Source organism: Barbatula barbatula (genome assembly GCF_947034865.1).
Source record: "Barbatula barbatula genome assembly, chromosome: 6".
In the NCBI taxonomy this organism is placed as follows: Eukaryota; Metazoa; Chordata; class Actinopteri; order Cypriniformes; family Nemacheilidae; genus Barbatula; species Barbatula barbatula.
In genome coordinates, this window is record NC_136765.1 from 22,363,647 (window position 1) to 22,386,417 (window position 22,771).

The window sequence follows — 22,771 nt, forward strand, 5'->3', positions numbered from 1 at the left end:
ACAAAAAATTGCACGTGCGGGTTATTTCAAGCAGAATCTTTATTATTTTCTCAATTTCTTTTAGGAACAAGAAGAAAATAAGGGGGCGACCAGCTGGCCTGAATTCTACATCGATCAGATTAATTCCATGGCTGCTGTAAGTGACATACAACATTGAGTTAAACAAAATAATAAATACTGCATGCTTCCCATAACACGCTCATTTCTGTGTTTGCCCGGAGGACACGAAAGGCTCTTAGTCGACAGGGGGCCGTTAAACTCGCAGATGTTGCCCTGGAGGAAAGCTGTCAGGGGTGTTTACAGAACATTAGTAAACAATTGTAAATGTTTCATAGAGAAAAGTGCGCTAACACTCATCAAAATTGACATAATTGCTGCAGCTATAAATTCCTTCACACATACCCGTCTTTCCATGTGTGTGAATACAAGACTGCGCTTGAGCCCTGGAGGTCTCGTGTGGTTATTAGGCTGTGAAGTAAACAGCAGGTGATTTATATTTGTTTGTGGGGGGTGGTTGAAGGTTCACGGAGTTATTCTGAGGACGAATCTTACTCTGAATCTTACTAGTAGGGGTGTTCATGATTTATTAAGTATCTTTAATAACTGAATTGAGCTAAAACTATGTTACTATTGACACAGTAAGTTTAAAATTTTCAATGTTTAAAACGTTGTCTTGACAGTGTCTTGACCTTGCCCCGATTTACGGTCGTCTAACCATTTTACCGGAGATGTAAAAATATATATATTTCTGTGAATGCAATCTGTAACTTTTTTTCTTTCTATCGCCATCTCTGTTTGAAACATAAAATTGCAGGTCTCACTTTATACTTATCTTTAATTTCGTTAAAACGGAAATTTCACCCAAAATCGTAACCGGCAGCTCAAATAAAACATATTTTTCACAGTATAAGTTTTCCTGTTGCAAATTGTGGTAATGAAACAGTTTTCGATACAAATTGTTTATGTGCAGAATTACTCCTTTTTGTTTATTTTGAACAAACAAGGGCGTTTTGCAGCAGTAACAGTTCACCCAAAAAGAAAAATTCTCCCAAAGCTTTATACATTTCATTTGTTCTTATGATAAACACAGAGAAAGATTTTTGGAAGAATACTTGGAACCAAACAGCTCTTGGCCACCATTGAACACCATAGTAGGAAAAAAGACATTGGTGGCCTTGAACTGTTTGCCACATTGTTCAAAATATCTCCTTGTATCTTCAACAGAATAAAGAAATGTACAAATAATTTTTCTGACTATTCAAAAATGACTATTCAATTCTTATTGTAAGGTAGTTGTGGAGAATTATTTAAAACTATTGTGTGTTATCATTGTGTTCTTCTTTTTAATGAAATATCTGTTACGTTCAACATCTCCACCAGAGGAAGACGCTCCTCGCCCTGGATAAGGAGGATGTAGAGGAGAGAAATAAAATGATAGAGAGCTTAAAAACAGCTCTACGCACACAGCCTATGAGGTACAATCTCTCTCTCTCACACACATTCACTCTGTAAGTGTGTCATTAATACAGTACTGTAGATATCTTGCCATTGTATTATATGTCAGCTTGATCAACGGCAGGAATTCATCATCTGCAGAAGTGCTTATAGCCATTCAGCAGTATAGCTTACCAGAAAGAGTCTTTATCTCATCGTAATATCCCATCATTTATTATACAGTATGCAGCATTGGTTTCATTGCCTATTTGTTATTGAGTCTGGTTAGATCAGCATCACCACTCGAACCTTTGAACCATTCAGTTGGCCTGTGCTGAGTTGTACTTCTTCTGTTGATTCTTTAAATGAAGCTTGAACAAAAGATGTAATGAAAACACGTGAACACAAACATTCAATGAGTGCTGCATAAATGATTAGGAAATCGTTTTCGACGGTCTCCAGAAAACATTTACATTGCCAGCAACAGCATTTTGCTTGGCCCTTCATCATGATGGTAAACCCCTCAATAAATTGTCTCGGGCAATCAATTATCCAAAGCGACATCTGAAAATCTGCTTAAAACGCGGATATTTCAGCGTAAATTGTGCGTGCGTTCATCTGCTTGGACTGACTTCTGCTGTGCTCCTCAGCTTCGTGACACGCTTCATAGACCTTGATGGGCTGACGTGCATCTTGAACTTCCTGAAAACGATGGACTACGAGACCACGGAGTCTCAGATCCACACCTCGCTGATCGGCTGCATCAAAGCTCTGATGAATAACTCTCAGGGCCGCTCGCATGTGCTCGCCCACGCCGAGAGCATCAACATCATCGCTCAGAGTTTGGCCACCGAGAACATGAAGACGAAAGTGGCGGTTCTGGAGATCATGGGCGCCGTGTGTTTGGTGCCTGGAGGTCACAAGAAAATCCTGGAAGCCATGTTGCACTATCAGAAGTTCGCCTGCGAGCGGACGCGATTTCAGGTTCAGATGATATTACTTACAGGAGTAGTTCACCTTCAGAATAAAAATTATTGTCTTTTCAAACCTGTATGACTTTCATTCTTCAGCAGAACACAAATGAACAGAACCGCACAGTCCCCTATTCTCTTCTATTGTAACCAATGCATGTGAGTGGGGGGGGGGGGGGGGGGGCTGTTAAAGTCCCCGTGAACAGGAACTTGGGATAATTTTTACTTCCCTTTCTCTAATGAGAAAATAGTGGGCGCGGCTTTCGTCTTTGCAATTTGATTGAATGTATATAAACAGCAGTGGCATTTCTTAATGGAGCTGGCAGCAGACTGACAGTCGAAGGGGAGGAGTTAAAGAATGCTCCGCCCCAAGCTGACTAACTTACTGCAAGTCATTTAAGATGGATATTCATTACAGGAAGTGCATTTTCAGACTAAAGAGCACACAGAATTTAAAAAGAGATTGACCCACATTGATAAACTGTTTGCAATAAACACTGCAATATTTTATGAAAAATTGCCATTGTAATTTTTGATTTCACTGGGACTTTAACAACATTCTTCAAGATATCTTCTTTTGTGTTCTGCGGAAGAAAGAAAGTCATACGGGTTTGAAATGAGAAGAGGGTGAGTAAATACTGACAGAATTTTCATTTTGCAAGTGAACTACTGCTTTATTTCAAGCCTTGATGATGATGATGATACATTAGATCACAGACAAAGTTTCCCTTATTGCTACATTTCTTTGAAACCATTTAGTAAGATTTATGAATTAAATATTTAATTTCATTCATTTATTTTCTTTCATTTTCACATAGACCCTTCTGAATGACTTGGACAGGAGCACGGGCCGCTACAGAGACGAGGTCAGCCTAAAGACGGCCATCATGTCCTTCATCAATGCTGTCCTCAGTCAGGGAGCAGGAGAGGTAAACGCTGATTTTCTTCACATCTGTGTCTCATAACGTTCAGCTCATCCAAGCGCTTTTCTCTCTAACATCCAACATTTCTCTTAAAGACAAGTTTGGAGTTTAGAATTCATTTGCGGTATGAATTTCTGATGCTGGGCATCCAACCGGTGATTGATAAATTGCGGTCTCATGAAAACGCGACGTTAGATCGGTAAGCGCTGTTTTCTGAGATTCCATTTCTCCTTAACTATAATAGTATAGTATACTAACGCATTCATATTTTATTGCTTTCCAGGCATTTGGATTTCTTCGAGATGTTAAGAAATGAAGATGAGCTAGCCCTCGCCAAACGGTTTGAGAATGTAAGTTCCCTTACGTTCTGGATTTCTCACATGTGGCACAAGTTCAGATGTCATTTTGTTGTCGTTTTGTATCGTTCAGGTTCATGTAGACACTAAAAGTGCCACTCAGGTGTTTGAACTCATCCGGAAACGAATCAACCACACCGACTCCTTCCCACACTTCATGTCTGTCTTACAGCACTGTCTGCACATGCCCTGTAAGTGATGTTTCCTCCCTTCCCCATAACAGCATAATAGGACCTGTCGTACATGTAATTTGGCTGAAAGGAAAATAAATTACCAATAAAATAACTTGAACCGTAACATGGTATTATGATCATACAATGCCCCAAAAAACAAATGTGGAACTTTTTGTAAGTGGCTTCTGTGCCAAGTGATGTAAACAGGAATAATGTTAAAGGAATTACTATTTATATTTTTTAAGCTTTTAAATAAAATAATAATAGACCTCTTTCTTAAAAATGCATAGATATTGGATTGCCATTGGATCACTTTACCGTAGTATTACCACAGTACATTTTATACAACTTTGGAGATTATGCATACAACATTACTTTTAATATGACGTAAATCTAGTTTTGTGGTACTATGTTCAGATTCATTCATCTCTGCTCTTTGCTCTCAGATAAAAGAAACGGGAGCACGGTTCAGTACTGGCTCCTCCTCGACCGGATCGTCCAGCAGATCGTGCTACAGAACGATAAAGGTCATGATCCTGACGTGGCGCTGCTGGAAAACTTTAACGTGAAGAACGTGGTGCGAATGTGAGTGAGGAATGGTTGACCTTGAAACGGTTAGATGTAAAGGAACAGTTCACCCCGAAAAGAAAATACTGTCCTCATTTACTCACTCTCGAGTTGTAACCAGAGTGTATAGATTTCTTTGTTCTGTTAAACACATAGAAAGATATTTGGAAGAATGCTGTTAACCAAACAGCTCTTGGCTATCATTGACCATCATAGTGTCATCAAAATGAAAATGGTAGTCAAAAGTGCCCCAGAACTGTGTGCTTTCTTACAATCTTCAGAATATCCTCTTTTGTGTTCAACTGAACAAAGAGATTTACAGAAGTTGAACTAATATGGTGGCCAAGAACCATTCTTTCAAATATCTTTCTCTGTGTTCATCACAGCAAAGACATTTAGACCGATTTGGAGCAACTTGAGGTTGAGGAAATGATGACAGAATTTTCATTTTTGGGTGAACTGTTCCTTTAAAAGTAGTTCTTCTCCTGTGCTGCCATTTACTGCATTTCAAAATCTCTAAGTTATTAGTACCCTAAACCTTTAATACTTCATAAAACCGCTTGTCATTTGAAAGATTCTGACATTTGAAGCCTTCAGTTCAGAAAAGTATAATCAGAAATCCATAATCCAGAGCAATTTGAAGCAAGCAAGCAACCCGGCGATCTGTGTTTAATCCTCCCGCGTTTGGAGAATGCACAAAACTGTTCATAGATGTTAGTGTCTTATGGATATAAACCTCCAGAGACACCTCTGTTGTGTGATTAAACATGACATTCAGTCAGTAGAGCGGAAAACGGCTTTCTTTCTGAGCTACAAGAGTCAGACATGTCTTTGTGTCATCACGCAGGATGGAATAAATTAAAAGTGAGACACCGCTTCATTTCAGACATTGACAAACAGAGACAGTCTGGGACAGTTTCATTGAAATGAAAATAAATACGCAGCATGCATATGGAAATCATTTGTGGTTTGATCTAATGTAACAGAGCTGTCCTAAAGTTGGACTTATTTAGTTTCATATGGCTCATGGCTTAAGGGGACTGAAGCATCTTTGCTTTTTTAACTAAATTTCATTAACAATCACAGGTCTGATTCCTTCTGATAAAATGTACAGTGTTTCCCGTAAGTCGCTGTGAATAAAATCATCTGCCAAAAGCATAAATGTAAATGGATCCTTAGATTGTTTTCTCTTTTACAGGTTGGTTAATGAGAACGAGGTGAAACAATGGAAGGAACAAGCAGAACAAATGAGAAAAGGTACACAATCCCTCGATGAGTTGAATATTGAACCAATAGGAACCAAGGACGTCTTGAATGTCTTTACCCATGCCCTAACATGATGATATTGTTGAATACTGAAGCTTTTGTGCTGTGGAGCATTCGAAATAGCTTTGATGTTTTTCTGGCTCGACTCGTAGAGCATAATGAACTTCAGCAGAAACTGGAGAAGAAGGAGAGGGAGTGTGACGCCAAAACGCAGGAGAAGGAAGAAATGATGCAAACGCTCAATAAGATGAAAGAGAAACTGGAGAAGGAAAGCAGCGAACACAGGATGGTTAAACAGCAAGTGGCGGATCTTTCCGTGAGGCTTCACGAGATGAGTAATGTATGTTGTGTGCACACATGCCCAAAGAGCCTGTTCCAAACCCTGAGGAGCTGCCTTTCTTTCTTAAAAGATGAAGCCCATAAATGTCAACTTTGTTTAAGGATGTAACCTCGGTAACTAAAATGCTGTCTAGATGGGCAGCTCATTAGGGATTGCAACCTTTGGAGCCAAAATGACTTTTTCTTCCGTAGTCACACTAGATTCACAGCACTTTCACAACTGTGTCTCTTTAGAGGACAAATATTCCAGGCGGTCCCCCTCTCGTCCCATTGGCCCCCGGTAGTGCTCCACCTCCGCCTCCAGGTCTGGCTGGCATTCCGCCTCCTCCACCCCCTCCAGGTGGAGCACCGCCGCCGCCTCCTCCTCCTCCACCAGGTGGACCGCCACCTCCACCAGGCATGCCCGGCTTCGGCGCTCCTCTGCCTGGTCTTCTGTCCTCCAATCTGAAGAAGAAAAACATCCCTCAACCGTCCAATCCGCTCAAGTCCTTCAACTGGACCAAACTCAGCGAAGTGAGTTTATACAGTCATGATTATAAAGTAGAATTATTCAAAGTCTGAAATGACAAAATAGTTTTTAGCAATACTCATTAATAAAATGTTTTGCTTCGTTCTACAAAAAGTATACTTCAAGTTGATTTTATTAAGTATACTTAAGTAAAGTTCAAGTATATTTTTGTATATACCTTATGCAATAAGTATACTATATGTACTCTATCTGTATTTCACAACTATTTGGAACAAAATTGGCCTCGTTTTTAGTTTTTAATGTGTACTTATAGTACTAAATATATGTTCTATATATGTGCTTGTAAGCATACTACATCAATACAATTTGGGACTAAATTGGCCCACTTTTTAGATTATAAAAGTGTTCTTTTATATATACCTTAGTAGTTCAATACTTGTAGCAGTGTTTTGTTTACGAATGTACACTTTTACTGCAAGGGGACTTGTAAGTTGGCTTTACATGATATTCATATACTATACTTGTAGTTTGATATTTATAAATAATTTTTTGCAATAATTTTGCATAAATTATTAGTATTAATACTTGAAATATATTGTACTCTCTTTTGATCGATATATACTTTAACTGTACCTTTATAGATTTGAAGGTATAAGTAAAATATACTTCAGTCAAGCATGCTTATTATTTTAAATGTGCATAGAGTAGACTAAGGTGTGATTCACATTTCGCATCTAAAACTGCGGGGAAATTGCGAGCCGCTCTGCATTCTCTAGTCAAAGGACCCGCGGTGCTCGCGCGACCCCCTGTAAACTTGAACTATTTACATCTGAATGTGGCCTTGACGTGCCTAGAAAAATGTGCGCAACGAACACCACGCCGCTCCCTTTGCGTGTGCCTGCCGCGTCTCCATTTAAAACAACCAACTTGTGCACGCAAAAGACGCAAAATGTGAATCGCCCAGAAATGTATACTTTCTTATTATTTATTTTAAAGAAATAAATCAGCACACATGAATATTTTTTTGTAAGGGCAGAATATTTGTTTTATAATTGTAGCCTATATATTTTTAACCGAGACTGAAAATCATGACGTTTGTATGTTTTCTTACAGAATAAACTGGATGGCACAGTGTGGATAGACCTGGACGACATCAACGTGTACAAACTTTTAGATTTGGAGGATGTTGAGAAAACGTTCTCAGCCTACCAGAGACAACAGGTATACTAAACAATTATAAGAATTTATACCTGTCTGGTCCTGTACATAACGTAACACATTGTCACATGTCCCGAATGCCATCCTGCAGGTATTGTTAATCGTACACCACTTAAACACACCTCTCCTTGAATTTCTCTCTCGTTCTCACCATCTGTATTCCATCACTGTTTGACACATGAGCCTGTTCTTGTGTCTGATGTCTACACCTTAACATAAATCCGGCACTAACTAACACTTTCCTGCTCTTTGCTTGCCATAAAGGATTTTCAGTTCAATAACTTTAGACGGGTAAGTGGTCTCTGAACACTTAAGTATGGTAACCATGGTATTTTTTTTGTCAACATATGAACTGAATAACCTGTTTCAGTTTATTAGCATGCGTTTCTAAATGTGTTTGTTATTAGCTCAGTCGTTTATGTGGCATGCGCTCGCTTTCGCATGCAGATGGAGTTTATGCAACAAGAAAGGAGACAGATTTCCTCCAACTTAAAAACAAATATCCCCCGTGTTCTTGGAATCGAATCCCCTCCGCCCTTTTCTCCCCCATCGTACGTTCAGCAAACACGCTATTTCTTGCAGCTGCCTGTCCAGTGCCAGTTAAAAAAACAGTTCAGGGATGTGTGTGAGCGACCTGATGATCGTCAATTATGTTTACGCGGTGACTTCAAAATATTGTCCGTGATGTTGGTGCTTACAATCTCAATGTTTGTGATTCCACAGAAAGAAACTGAAGATGACACGCTGACCTCCAAAAAGGTCAGAGAATTATCGGTCATTGACGGACGACGTGCACAAAATTGCAACATCCTCCTCTCAAAGTGAGTCTGTTGCTTGGATAGCCATAATGCAACGGTCTTGCTGTTTTTAGACGTGAGGAGTCTCATGGGTACTGACACCATCTTTCACCGTTTAGGTTTTGTTCGCAGTCATAAAGTTTTCTGCGTGACTTCACTGTAGAACAATCCTTTGTTTACTTAAGCCGTTGAGTTTTTTCGTTTTGAAGGAGGATCATTTGTCAGTGTTGACAACGTGTTTAAAATGCATTGCATTCAAGCATTTTATTCTACATCATTAATAGGATGATCCCGGCAAGGATGTTTTTTTCATGGTCCATCACAGGTTGCCAAAGCAGCGACGATAAACAGAGACGTCTGCGATCTCCCCCATAAATTCGCCTCATGTGTTAGTTTTTATTTTCAGCTGTGAATGAAATCTGAAGTTCGGCTTTTCCAAATTTCCTCTGCATCCACCAACATCGATTTTAGCCTTATAAGAGCTTTGTGGTTTTTGGCAGAACTTTGTTTTTTAAAAGCCCAAAAGTCCACCTGCTTTTACCAATGTCACGTGTTGATTTCAGTCAAAATGATTCTTTATTGCAGGTTGAAGCTCTCCAACGATGAGATCAAGCGTGCGATATTGACCATGGATGAACAGGAAGATCTACCCAAGGATATGCTAGAGCAGGTGAGATACATCAGCACATACTTAGGCAGCTCACTCTCTCACGCATAACTCAACGTGGCATGTGTCCAAAACAAACCTTTTTTACTGCCGTACGTTGACGTCACGTGTTTGAAAGCTGTGATTAGTCGATTGACACGCGTGCAGACGCCGAAGTTTAAAGCATGTAATTATCATTTTGCTGACGCAAAATTAAAGTTTGCAAAACATTACATCTGAAATATAAAACATACCAAAGGCGTGGACATGGTACTAGGAAAACGCAGCGTTCATGTGTCTGAGGTCTGTTGTGTATTTCCTGAGCACATTTGCATGCATGCCGTTTTCTAGTGTTCTAAAAACCCGATCGAGCCAGATGAAGCCATGCAGCGATTTTGCTAATAAAACCCAGCTTTGCATGCCTTACCCCCAAATCTTTATGAAAAAACAACAACTGTCAAACAGGCTTTATATTATTTCATCGGACGGCTGGTTTATAGGTTTTATATTTTTTTGTTTGTTGCATCCCCTACAGTTCACTTGGTATGTTTGTCATAGATCAAGGTTTTGTCATCAATACAATGTCACATCAGTGATTCATGTAGAACCCCTTGTGGGTTTTGAACCTGCAACCTTTTGGTTTCCAGCTGAGATCTTTAATCTCCATCGCCTGGGCTTTCCAATATGCTGTTAAAGAATGCTCTCTCCCTCTCCTCCCCTGCAGTTGTTGAAGTTTGTGCCAGAGAAAAGTGACGTTGACCTTCTGGAGGAGCACAAACACGAGCTGGAGCGGATGGCGAAGGCGGATCGCTTCCTCTATGAGATGAGCAGGTAATGGTGCATTCCACACATCAACACGGAGCTGTTTAAAAACACTTCACAAGTACAGATGTAGATTTCCAATGATTTCAGCTGGCTTCTAGTCTCCTACTTAACAGGGCGGTTTTTCCGACGGGGCCCAGTCCCAGACTAACTTAAATATCATAGGTGTCTTGATCGAAAACAACTTACACTGACATATCTTAAAATATATCAGTGTGATTGTTTTGTCTCAAAATGCACACAGTAATGTTTGTTTTTACTTAAATATCCTAATTTAACTAAGACCTAGTCCTGGTTTAAACTAATCCGTGTCTCGGAAACAACATGTTTAATTTGGTAACCACGTGAAGTTTCTCGACCAAAGTCCATTTCTCCGTAATTCAAGCAAAACATGAATGTCAATGCTGATATTTCTACAATCACCACCTGAAATCCCAATTAAACTACAAATTTAAAAACAACATTTATAAATGACGTAAATTGTACCGTGACTTTTATTTCCTACGATTGCGAGTAAGAGAATAAATGTTGCTTTAGGTAGTACGCATGCGCCACGCTTTGCTAGGGCAGCCATTTTGTTCCTCCCCATTCATTTCACGGACGCATCTTGTTAATATTAATATGTTTAGTTAAACCCAGAATAAGCTGAAGGTTGTTATTTTCAGATCTGTATATACTGTAATCTCTTAATTTTCATCTTAATGGAATGTCAGAGAGCAAAGACATAAATGACATTTTTAAGAAATTAAACATGTTACACAGGCTATTGGACTTATTTATTGTAAGATACAAAATGGATTGAAATAGTGGTGCAAAAGCATTCAATAATTTCAAGTATATGCCACAGTATAGCAGTATTAACAATAACGGTGATTTCGGATACTGTTTTAATACTACATTTCTACATTTTACTATATTTCAGAGAATCAGTTTTCCCACGATAACCGCGCAGTATGATACGATACCGTGACCATTCCCTTCATTTTAAATATCGTGATATTCTGATATTTTCAAAGAAAGAAATACAAATTGTATTGAAAATGAAAAGAAATTCCTTCCCCGTCTATTCGTCTTCCAAAGTAATTTCAAGCACAAACCTTTAGATCACACAGTGTGGTACGATCACTAGAAACATAAATGTTGTGCAAGGGCCAATATATGTGCCCAAACAAGAATCCGTTTCATATCAATACTTGTTTTAAATGACAGAATCAATCACTATCAACAAAGACTCCAGTCTCTGTACTTCAAGAAGAAGTTTGTGGAAAGAGTTGCAGAAATCAAACCCAAAGTGGAAGGTATTTATTATGATAAATCTCATGAAAGGAAATAAAGGATTCAGATATGCGGTAGGATTATGAAGATGTAATACTAAAGACGTTGTTGTTCCTATCAGCTCTCAGCAAAGCATCAAAAGAGGTTCTTCAGAGCAGGAACCTCAGACAACTTCTGGAGGTGGTCTTGGCATTTGGCAACTACATGAACAAAGGACAGAGGGGCAATGCCTACGGCTTTAAAGTTTCCTCCCTTAATAAGATCGCCGACACCAAATCCAGCATTGACAAGTAAGACAGACTTTAGCTTGTGAGATGTGTGTACTTTACGATACGTTTCTTTGCCACGGTGTTGAGGAGATTGAGAGTGCGGTGATGTATTATGATGGTCATGTGTACAGATATCAATGACATCATTGCTTGATGTGAGGCAAGACGTTTTTTACAGATCTTATTAAGTCACATGTTTGTATCTTCATAGGAACGTGACCCTTCTGCACTACCTAATAACCATTCTTGAGCAGAAGTACCCTAAAGTAGCCCTCATTCATGAAGATCTGCAAAACGTTCCAACAGCGTCCAAAGTCAAGTAAGTCAATCAGTTTCATCCATATACAGTTTAACAGCTTCCGCGCCTCTGTAAATGTGTTTGAAACGTACGAAATACGATTAAGAAATATGTCTTAGTTGGGAAAGCTGTGGTGGAGGTTAATATGTTTTGGCTTTAATGATTTGCAAATTGTCCAGCAAAACATCTTTCATAATTTCTCGCCAAACCTTTTCTATTTCGTTTTTCCAGCATGACCGAGCTGGAGAAAGAGATTACCAACCTGCGTACTGGCTTAAAAAGCGTGGAGACGGTGAGTGACGTTCTTTGCATTGTGTAGATTTGCAAACCAAAAGTGCCACGAGACAAACTTTAATGCTGGTTTAAAGGTCCAGTATGTAATTTCTGGAGGATCTGTAGACAGAAAAGCAATATAATATACATAACTATGTGTTCAGAGGTGTATAAAGATCTTACATGATGAAGCGTTATGGTTTTATTACCTTAGAATTAGCTATTTCTATCTACATACACCGCAGGGTTACATTCGCCGTGTTGTTCTACGGTGGCCCTAAACGGACAAACTGCTCGACACAGCACGTTTCCTTAATACGTTATCTCCTTTGGGCAAAGAAGCGAAAACACGACAACATCTTGGTTCTGTGTTAAACACCCACCGTAGTGCTTCAAAGGGAGGGAGAGCGGTGGAGTGAGCCGTTAGATGCCGCTAAATTTCATACACTGGACCTTTAAAAACTCAGTTTAGTCCGTCTATTAAATATTTTTCAACACCTGTTGGAGTTTTCTGCTGAATTTAATACACATCTTCCATCATCTTCTTGGTCTCTCTGCAGGAGCTGGAGTATCAGAGGGGTCACTCTCAGATCAATGGCGATAAGTTTGTGTCTGTTGTCAGTCAGTTCATCACCGTGGCTGGTTTCAGTTTCTCCGACGTTGAAGACTCTCTTCAGGAGGCCAAGGATTTGGTAAGCACCAAAGCAACCCTCAGCTGAACCTGGCCCAAGGTTTATGGCTGGTTTGAACACAGCAAAGCTTGTCACACCATCTGGCTGTTTGAACACGAGGACACACATAAAGTTCTTCCACAGATGCTTTGAAGCTTCTACTAAATGTCTGAAGTGACCGATGTTTCTCTCTCTGCGCTGGCACATGCGATTGAACCTAAAGGAGTTTAATCACCGCTTTGGTTGAAGTTTATGGTGCTACTATAATGCATAGACACTGGAACCTCTGGAAACACGCTGTTTAATCTTTAACTGGAATCAACCAAAGATATCAGTTTCAAAAGCTAGTGAAGTAGCACATGGGACCACTAAAGGGACTCAGGATTATTTATCTTGTGACTGGTTTTCTAACTGGTAAATAATGGGTAAGACTTTGAGTGTTGGCACAGAGACGCTGGAAGCTAGTTAGACGTTGTTCTATTCAATGTTTCCACGATATCTATATAACTCATATTTCATTGCAGCTCTTAAGCCTCCGTTTGACGACCCATAATTCAGTGCAGAGTTTAAATCTCTGCTTTATTACTTATTCATATTTATTATTCCTTTTCATCATCTTGTATTACTCACTTAATTCAGTTCCAACTAAATCCCTCATGTGTTAAGTCTTCGAGTTCTTGACGCAAAGTTCTACCTCCACATACACTATTTATACCATATGACGTTGTGATTTGGGACGCTCCTCTTACCTCATCTATGCAGTTCGAGAAGACCGTGAAGCATTTTGGAGAGGACGCTACACGCATGCAGCCGGATGAGTTCTTCGGAATCTTCGATCAGTTCCTTCAAGCCTTTAATGAAGCAAAGCAAGACAATGAAAACCTGCAGCGGCGCAAGGAGGAGGAGGAGCGCAGAGCACGCATGGAGGCGCAGGTAACGCATCAACAAGCACAAGTATTTGGTTTAAAGTGATCGTTCGCACAAAAAATGAAAATTCTGTCATGAATTTCTCACTCTCTGGTGGTTCCAAATGTGTATAAACGTCTTTGTTTGGTTGAACACAGAGAAAGCCATTTGGGTGAATGCCTGTAACCACACCTCCATTGACCCTGTTGACTACCATAGTAGGAAAAATCACAATTGTAGTCAAAGGTGCCCCAGAAGTGCTTTCCTACATTCTTCTAAATATCTTCTTTTGTGAAAAAACTGATAAGTCATTTTTCCTACTATGTTAGTCAATGGGGTTCAGGAACTGTTTGGTTATAAGCATTCTTCCAAATATCTTCCTTTGTGTCCATCAGAACTAAGACATTTATTCATATGACTCGAATGTGAGTAAATGAAGACAGAATTTTAGTTTTTGGGTGAACTGTCCATTTAAATTGAACTAGTAGTTTCATATTGTCATTGCGTTGTCAGGTAATATTGTTTTTTCGGAATAGCACACTACAATACGGTTTCTACAAGGTTTACTGTGTTGAATGTCGTTTGTTTGCTGTTGCATTTTCTGTATGCTTCGAGTACGTAAATGATCTTCTACGTTAAGTGCATTCAAAAGTCGTGCATCTATCCCACAATTCAGTGGGCTTCAACTGTCTTTCTATTTCATTATATAGAATAATACCCAGTATACAGTATGCGGTACGATTTCGTGCCAAAATGGCCATTTTTGTTTGCATTCATTTAATTGTATTTCTTGCATAATGTTTTTAGTAAGTTTCTCATTTTAGATTCATTTTCTGATCAGCGAGTGTGGGGCTTATTTCTGGTCGTATAACACTGTATGGGAAAAGAAGGATTTGTGGCCCCACCAGCGTTTTTAAATAAAATAGAAGAAACTGATCTAATATGGCGGCTTCTTGCAACTATCCCATATACATCTTTAAGCAGGGGTCTTCAACCATTTTTTGGGGCAAGGACCCCTTAGATGAGAGATGCATGGAGCAGGGACCCCTTACACTAAATGTATAAACAGAGCTATATAAATAGAAACAACCCTATTGTCACGGCAATATTATGTTGAGACATTTCATTAGCACTATTATGCTTGTTATTGTTGCACATACATACTTTTCTGCGTACTATTTTTTTGTCCATATAGATTGCTTGATGTTTTAATGGATTTGCTGCATCGTACATTTTCATGGACAATTAAACATTTACATTGTCCTGAACCTTAGTTTATATCAAGGCCTCAATGAGATGAGTGACCCTGGTTAATGGCACAACGACTATTCTAGTGGAGGTAGAGGTTGTCTCTGGATGAGAAAGAAATCAGTGCAGATGTTATGCGTTCTCTTGTAAAAGCAGGCCGTTTTATTACATGTAATTCTTTTTTTTCTTCCGCTTCTCTGTGTGTTGCCGAACACACCGTTAGTATTATATCATTCTGAGCTCTGTTGTCTTTCTCGTATCAGCATTGTCGCAGCTGTTAGAAAATTCTTTCTGCAGAGCATCACATCAGACTAAGGAGTGCAACATGCAACGAGTCCACGTTATTTATCAGTGTTTACAATGCAGAAACAGTGTGGTGTCATTTGCCCGTCAAATAAGCGCTTTACAGCTTTAACAAATTTGAAGTTCAGAAATAAATGAGAATGCACTTTATTTGCATGCAACTCTGAACTGATCGGAACGCACCCGATAAGAGAATGCACTGACCCTAGCGGTCTTTTATGATGTTTATGATATGATGCTTCGGCTGCCTGAATGGATGTTTTTGCAGAAGAAACAGTCACACCGTGTTGACTATAATGACAAGAGGGCGAATTTTCATTTCTGGGCGAACTATACCTTTAACCGAAACTGTCGGCTAAAGCTAAATATTGAATAGAAACCGATTCACTAACATCCATGTCTCTAAACAGCTCAAGGACCAGCGTGAGAGAGAAAGAAAAGCCCGCAAGGCCAAAGAGAACCGCGAGGAGGATGGAGAGTTCGACGACCTGGTGTCTGCGCTCCGATCCGGAGAGGTGTTCGACAAGGATCTGTCGAAGATGAAACACAATCGCAAACGTCCCACCAAACAAACCACAGAGGTCAGCAGAGAAAGGCCCATCACAAAACTCAATATCTGAGACAGCTGCACAAGTTTCGCCCCCCGCTGGTGAAGCAGAGACATTACACACGTGTCCGAACTGAACTGTACAGTATTCACGACTGAAGTGTTAATCGGAGGATGGCCCTACCTCTCTGTTTATAACTGATATTCAGGCGCCACACTTTTTCATCTGCCAAAACATATTTTTTCATCTTACAGATTTTCTTTTCAAACATGATAAAATCTTTGAAAGTGTTTGTTTGTAAAGGTAGTTTTTCCCACGACGAAAGGGCTACACGCTTTATCAGTCTGATAAAGCAACTGTTGCACAGTATAAATGCATACGCTAATAGTGTTACCCAGACGATACATTTATTCTATATGTTTGTAGATTTTCGGTAAATGAAAATTCTTTGCGTAGAAGCTAAACCAATATTTGGTCTGGTAAAAAAAAGTGTAGTCGGGGTTTGGAAACGATTAAAATGAATGAATAATTGAATGATGAATGATTCTTGTATATTATTGGACTATACAGTATGTGACTGGTCTGCACAAACTTGTAGTTCGATCACTTTGCCAAGTTATTTGCGTGTACATTCTGCACCTGTTAAAGCACAATATACAAAACTTTAAATCAAATAACAAGCTTGTGTAAAGTATTATTAAAATTAAAATGTATTATAATGTTGACATGTATTAAATGTGCTGACAGGAAAGCTGTGAGGTCAAACTTGGATTGCAAATATATTTTAGAGAACAACAAATTCACAATCTTTGGCCTGCCAAACATAACATTTGTTAAAGAGAGCTGTAGACGCGTGACTTCAATGTTATGCACTTTAAGCAAAGCCACCTGTCTGTCATGCATGTATATTCTTGTAATTTCTTGTGTTTGTATTGTTTCTTTGTTTATGGTTGTATATATGTACATACAGTCATTGTTAACTCTTCCGACCGAGGCTTTTATATTAGACCTTGACACTGCGATTTTATGCTATTAGATCTTTTCTCCTGTTGATCAGATGCCATTCAATCTTTTTCACTAATAATTCTTTGTAATATTGAATTACTTTGTACGTTTCCTTTTGTCTTTGGGTTTGTTTAGTTTTCATTATTTAAGAATTTATTTGGATGTGAAATAAGTAATCAATAAACCCTGAGGGTCATTTAATATCTGTGTCACTTCTGTATGTTTGATTTTGTTATTTATCAGTCAATTGGTTTTAGGCTACGAATCTGCACGTTAAATATTTAGTTACAAAATATTAATATATAGCTGCAAGAGACCATTTTATAATTTTATTTATTATAGAGTTATTTCTGTAACTAAATGTACCATTTATAGGTACAGTATGTGTTAAGGTAAAATGATCATTTTTAGTTTATTCTATGAACTACTAACAACATACTAACACCACACAAATTTCAAATAATGTAATATATAAATATTTTTTCTATTCGCATTTATTTGCAGAAAAGGGAAACTGAAATAACAGAAAAGATGCTCTGTATTTGTTCAGACCTCAAAAACAGCTAAGAAAACAAGTTCATATTCACTTTTAAGTAATATTACATGTGTTTAGGGGAAGTTCGAAATTATCATCACAGTTTTCATGCATCTGCTGTCAGTCTTTCACATTACTTTAGACTTTCGTACTTTGTGTCACTCCTGAGGATTGATTTTGTTGAAATTCAACAGACACTCTCAACTGAAAGGGCCACAATACATCTACTGTAGAAATGCTGTTTACACCAACATTTTGAATGGTCTCTTCTTTTTTTTCAATGGCTGTAAATAAATAAAAAAAATGGGCATAACGCAAAAATACATAACAGAAAAGCGAAAATGTATCAAGCGTTTCAAACTTTATTTTTGCAAACCTCTTTGAAAGACATTACAAGTTGTTGATGTTTATTTCGAAATGTCATTGATATACCAAAATAAATCAGAAAGTTATAATGTATTAATATGAACATCAGTGTGTACTCTGCAATGTTTGCTTCTCTTATGACAGCAGAAAGATAAGCTTTTATAAACGGGACTAAAAATGATCACTTAATACAATCAAACTCTCTTCAACTGTTTCAGGAGGGCGTCGTGTTTGACAGACCTTGTGCTTTGGTTTCAAGTCCAGCTAGATTATCAACACAACACACCCCTCTATATGGCTAATGTTGGTCTTTACATTGACATTTAAACAAAAACAATCCTACAATTCTAACATCAAACTAACAAGTGGCATAGTCTGATGCTACAGTCACTTTATAAATACATTTCCCAAAGTGAGATCCTGTAAGAAATTGATAAATAGAAATCATTCCAAATATTAAAATTCTGATATTAGTCCTGCAATCTGTAAACTGTGCTACAATCCAACAATTAAGGCAGTTTGTTTGTTTTATCGGTTATTTACAGGCTTCATCTTGGAAAAGATTTAGGCTAATCTTATTTAAAAAATATTGTTATTTATTATAAATATAAGCATGACCTGTCTGTCTGGCACATGTTCATTATACTGCAAGTCTGCAACTGTGATCTCTCATAGATCAAGAGGGAATGGCTGTTTGCTTTTCTATGTCAAATGGAAGGAGTCAATATGTGGTTTGTTTCATTAAAATGTTAAGCGTTTGGTTCTGAAAGTTGCATTTTCCCAAAGCATTACTTAATTATAAAGCAACAACCCTGTTTTCTGTGTTCGTTGTGAAACCTCAACTCTTTAAGTATTTATACCCCAGGCCAGGGGTATAAAGAAGAACACGAATAAGGTTTGGGTTATGGCACAGATACCTGTAAACTCCTTTTAGTGTTTTCACAGTGTTGTAATATTTACATTAGGCTCATCTGAGTGACTTTCATGTTGGCACTTTCCACATATTCTAATCTAATCTACACACATTTTCTGCACCAGACTATAAATTTCATGTATGTTGTAGAGTTTGGTTACAAACAAAATGTTATGCTATTAGGATCCGATAAATGCTCAATTGTAAATAACATCACAGTAACGCTTTATAATAACTCATAAAAATAAAGCATAAATACACTAAACAGTGCAATATAGATCATACACATTCATGGAGAGTCAACTATTTAGAAGGGTCAGTTAAGCATTATGTGACGTTGGCTCGTGTACTTTCAGACTTCTTGATAAATACTTATTTTGGATTCACTGTATGCCTGTAATACTGCCCTTTGAATCGATGAATTCCTTATGAATAACGTAGCACAGTTGGGCATGGTGTTATCAGTGCAAAGGTTGTCGGTTCGGATCCCAGTTAGCACACAAGCTGATCCAATGTATACCTTGAAAGTAAGACACGGTGAACTAAAGCGTCTGCCCAATGCATACATGTACATTATCATTATCGAAAGTGATTATAAAGTGATCAAATAAGATTACAAGCTGGTGTCGGCCGTTTCAACTTTGGGCACCGCTGGTTCGGTGATGGTATCTGGGTGGGCATCTCTACAGAACAACACTGCCGGGTTTTTATAGGCCCACATCGCCACCTCTCCCCCGTTGGCCGGACTGGAGGAAGACATGCGGCTGTTCGCCCCGTGCCGGCTCACGTACCGGTCTCTGATCCGGTCCGCCCGTGTTCGTACCGCCTCCCCGCGCTGCGTCTGCGTGGACAGGTACGCGGCGATGTTTCTAGTCCTGTATCCTTCCTCCCTGCTCCGGCCCAGCAGCATGGATATGTTCGGGTTCCTTATGGCGTAAATCAGAGGGTTGATGGCACCGTTGGCCCACGCCATCCAGATGGCCACGGTGTCCATGGCAGGATTGAAAGTGTAGTTCCCCAATGCGGTGATGATGCCCATCAGACAGTACGGTCCCCAGCAGAAGATGCTGAACACTATCATGATTAGCACCGTGGTGGCCGTGCGCATCTCGCTGTAGAAGCGCAACAGGTGCGCATAAGTGGTCACCGGCCGCACCCTGATCTCCGACAGCCTGACGGTTTTACAGATGTTATAGTGGCAGAAGCACATGAGGGCGAATGGAAGCAGATAACAGGTCACTATTAAAGCTATGCTGTAGGTGGTACCCATCCTGGAGGTGCCCGTGTGGAACACGTACATGCAATGGTAAAATCCTTGCTTGTGCACCACCAGGTTTTCAGAGGTGCGCAGCAGGTACCAGGGAAACGAGAAGACCACGGCTGATAACCAAACGGCCACCAGCAGCTGAATCGCTCTCCTCTTACCGATTTTGGCCTGCGGTTGTCTGACGATGGCGTAATATCGGTCAAACGAGATGAGAGTCATAGTCAGGGTGGAGATGATGCCAAAACTCGTGTTGAAAAAGCCGTTGGCGACGCAGAAGCGGTCTCCAAACATCCACTTGCCATCTTTGCTGAAGAGCATCATGAAGGAGAAGGGCAGACAAAGAACGGCCGTCAGGAAATCGGAAAGAGAGAGGGACATTATGAACGCATTGGTTACTGTTCTCAACTGTCTGTGTTTGATGATGACCACCACGACGGCTGAGTTACCCAGACTGGACAATACGAATATAGCCAGGAGAAGCAACGCCTGCGCAGCCACTGCGATGCCCTGGAGGACCGAGTTGCCCTCCGAACTCCTCACCGGGGTGTTGCGTTGCACCTCGATCCCAGCTGTGTGGTTGCTGGACTGGGTGGTCAGGCTGTTTAAAACCGGTTTGATGGTGGCTATCTCTAAAATGAAGCCCGAATCCGACATGTTGTCCATGGTCGTATTGCTGATGCCGGGGAGATCCATTGGACACGATTAGGGCGCATCCACGGGGAGGAAGAGAATTCATCCCTTGTCAAGCTCTCGTGTCCGTATCACTGTGAAAATAAGCGTGCAGAAAAATGCATCCCGCGGATGAGGTCCTTACATGACCGGCATCGTGGTAAGGGTAAATAATATCCCATCTTTTAGCATCGATTGTCGGACAGCACAGTTCGCTCTTTGCGTGCTGTAAATTGCATCCCCCTCTTCTCTACGCGCATCTGAAACTCCGCCCATTTGTTCATCACTGTAATAATAGTAACATTTCCTAGGGGGCGCTCGGAAAGCTGAATCCTCCATTGAGTCACACTTTGACGATTTATATGTGGGAAACAAACGGGGAACTTATTTAAGCATTTTCTTGCATTTAATGCATTGTAGAATATATCTCGCGCTGCCAGCACAAAGGAAAGTGATTGGTGCGCTTAGATCAGTGCTGTGAAATGCAACATGCACCACGTGATTACTCCGTCTGCTCCGGTAGGCACGTGAACATATAGGACAAGGACACTAAACAATATTTGAGCTATTCAATTGAAAAGCCACGTTGAAGAATGAACATGTATTAATCATATGACCTGTTAGCAAAAAACACACGGGTGTTTAAAGACACAATTTCACTTCATCGTTCTATTCAGCGTTGCTTCAAATACATATGCGGGTGTCCGCGCCTCCCCGTGACGTATGTAGCCGTTGCCATGACACCGGATCCGATTTGTTCTCCGGGTGAATTACGCACTTTCTTATGAAGATTGGTTTAATTTGTTATGCGCATTCAATGCAGCTTAGTTTCACTTCGGTATGACATTATAATATTATTATAGTTTAGGATTGCTACATTTGATAGGGAAATCAAATGCATGTTTACTTTATTGTCATTACACATATACAAGTACAGTGTAACGAAATGTAGTTTAGGTCTAACCAGAAGTGCAATAAGCAAGTGCGGGATATACAGTGTGAATAAATATAGAATACAATATTAGGAAAATATTATACAGTGGGCATGGACTATGAAAATATTTTCAAGTAGGTATGTTCTATGAAAATATGACAGTAGGCGTGTACTATGACCATTATATGCAGATGGCGTGTACTATGAACAATATATGCAGATGGCGTGTACTATGAACAATATATGCAGATGGCATGTACTATGAACAATATATGCAGATGGCGTGTACTATGAACAATATATGCAGATGGCGTGTACTACGAACAATATATGCAGATGGCATGTACTACGAACAATATATGCAGATGGCATGTACTACGAACAATATATGCAGATGGCATGTACTACGAACAATATATGCAGATGGCATGTACTACGAACAATATATGCAGATGGCATGTACTACGAACAATATATGCAGATGGCATGTACTACGAACAATATATGCAGATGGCATGTACTACGAACAATATATGCAGATGGCATGTACTACGAACAATATATGCAGATGGCATGCACTACGAACAATATATGCAGATGGCATGCACTACGAACAATATATGCAGATGGCATGTACTACGAACAATATATGCAGATGGCATGTACTACGAACAATATATGCAGATGGCATGTACTACGAACAATATATGCAGATGGCATGCACTACGAACAATATATGCAGATGGCATGCACTACGAACAATATATGCAGATGGCATGCACTACGAACAATATATGCAGATGGCATGCACTACGAACAATATATGCAGATGGCATCCACTACGAACAATATATGCAGATGGCATGCACTACGAACAATATATGCAGATGGCATGCACTACGAACAATATATGCAGATGGCATGCACTACGAACAATATATGCAGATGGCATGCACTACGAACAATATATGCAGATGGCATGCACTACGAACAATATATGCAGATGGCATGCACTACGAACAATATATGCAGATGGCATGCACTACGAACAATATATGCAGATGGCATGCACTACGAACAATATATGCAGATGGCATGCACTACGAACAATATATGCAGATGGCATGCACTACGAACAATATATGCAGATGGCATGCACTACGAACAATATATGCAGATGGCATGCACTACGAACAATATATGCAGATGGCATGCACTACGAACAATATATGCAGATGGCATGCACTACGAACAATATATGCAGATGGCATGCACTACGAACAATATATGCAGATGGCATGCACTACGAA

General features: G+C 39.6%; 2 protein-coding genes across 3 annotated transcripts in view; one reads left to right on the forward strand and one right to left on the reverse strand.

The window, feature by feature from the left end:
* Positions 1-17,770, forward strand: part of daam1a (dishevelled associated activator of morphogenesis 1a) — a 46,597-nt gene extending 28,827 nt beyond the window's left edge. For both annotated transcript variants that reach the window (XM_079458255.1, XM_079458254.1), the window contains exons 4-25: positions 65-136; positions 1,381-1,475; positions 2,085-2,418; positions 3,224-3,334; positions 3,424-3,527; positions 3,612-3,678; positions 3,758-3,875; positions 4,304-4,442; positions 5,623-5,681; positions 5,843-6,030; positions 6,264-6,542; positions 7,612-7,719; positions 8,440-8,537; positions 9,099-9,183; positions 9,884-9,990; positions 11,191-11,279; positions 11,378-11,546; positions 11,737-11,844; positions 12,055-12,115; positions 12,657-12,788; positions 13,530-13,700; positions 15,635-17,770. In XM_079458255.1, coding sequence (XP_079314381.1) covers positions 65-136; positions 1,381-1,475; positions 2,085-2,418; positions 3,224-3,334; positions 3,424-3,527; positions 3,612-3,678; positions 3,758-3,875; positions 4,304-4,442; positions 5,623-5,681; positions 5,843-6,030; positions 6,264-6,542; positions 7,612-7,719; positions 8,440-8,537; positions 9,099-9,183; positions 9,884-9,990; positions 11,191-11,279; positions 11,378-11,546; positions 11,737-11,844; positions 12,055-12,115; positions 12,657-12,788; positions 13,530-13,700; positions 15,635-15,844 — 2,904 coding nt within the window. In that variant the 3' untranslated portion in view covers positions 15,845-17,770. The remainder of the gene's footprint in view (positions 1-64; positions 137-1,380; positions 1,476-2,084; positions 2,419-3,223; positions 3,335-3,423; positions 3,528-3,611; positions 3,679-3,757; positions 3,876-4,303; positions 4,443-5,622; positions 5,682-5,842; positions 6,031-6,263; positions 6,543-7,611; positions 7,720-8,439; positions 8,538-9,098; positions 9,184-9,883; positions 9,991-11,190; positions 11,280-11,377; positions 11,547-11,736; positions 11,845-12,054; positions 12,116-12,656; positions 12,789-13,529; positions 13,701-15,634) is intronic.
* A 1,434-nt stretch (positions 17,771-19,204) lies between these two features.
* gpr135 (G protein-coupled receptor 135) lies at positions 19,205-20,551 on the reverse strand (the record flags this gene model as incomplete). The annotated part of the gene is made up of 1 exon (XM_079458259.1): positions 19,205-20,551. The coding sequence occupies one exon, from the start codon at positions 20,549-20,551 to the stop codon at positions 19,205-19,207; it is 1,347 nt and encodes a 448-aa protein (XP_079314385.1).
* Between the last annotated feature and the right edge of the window lie 2,220 nt (positions 20,552-22,771).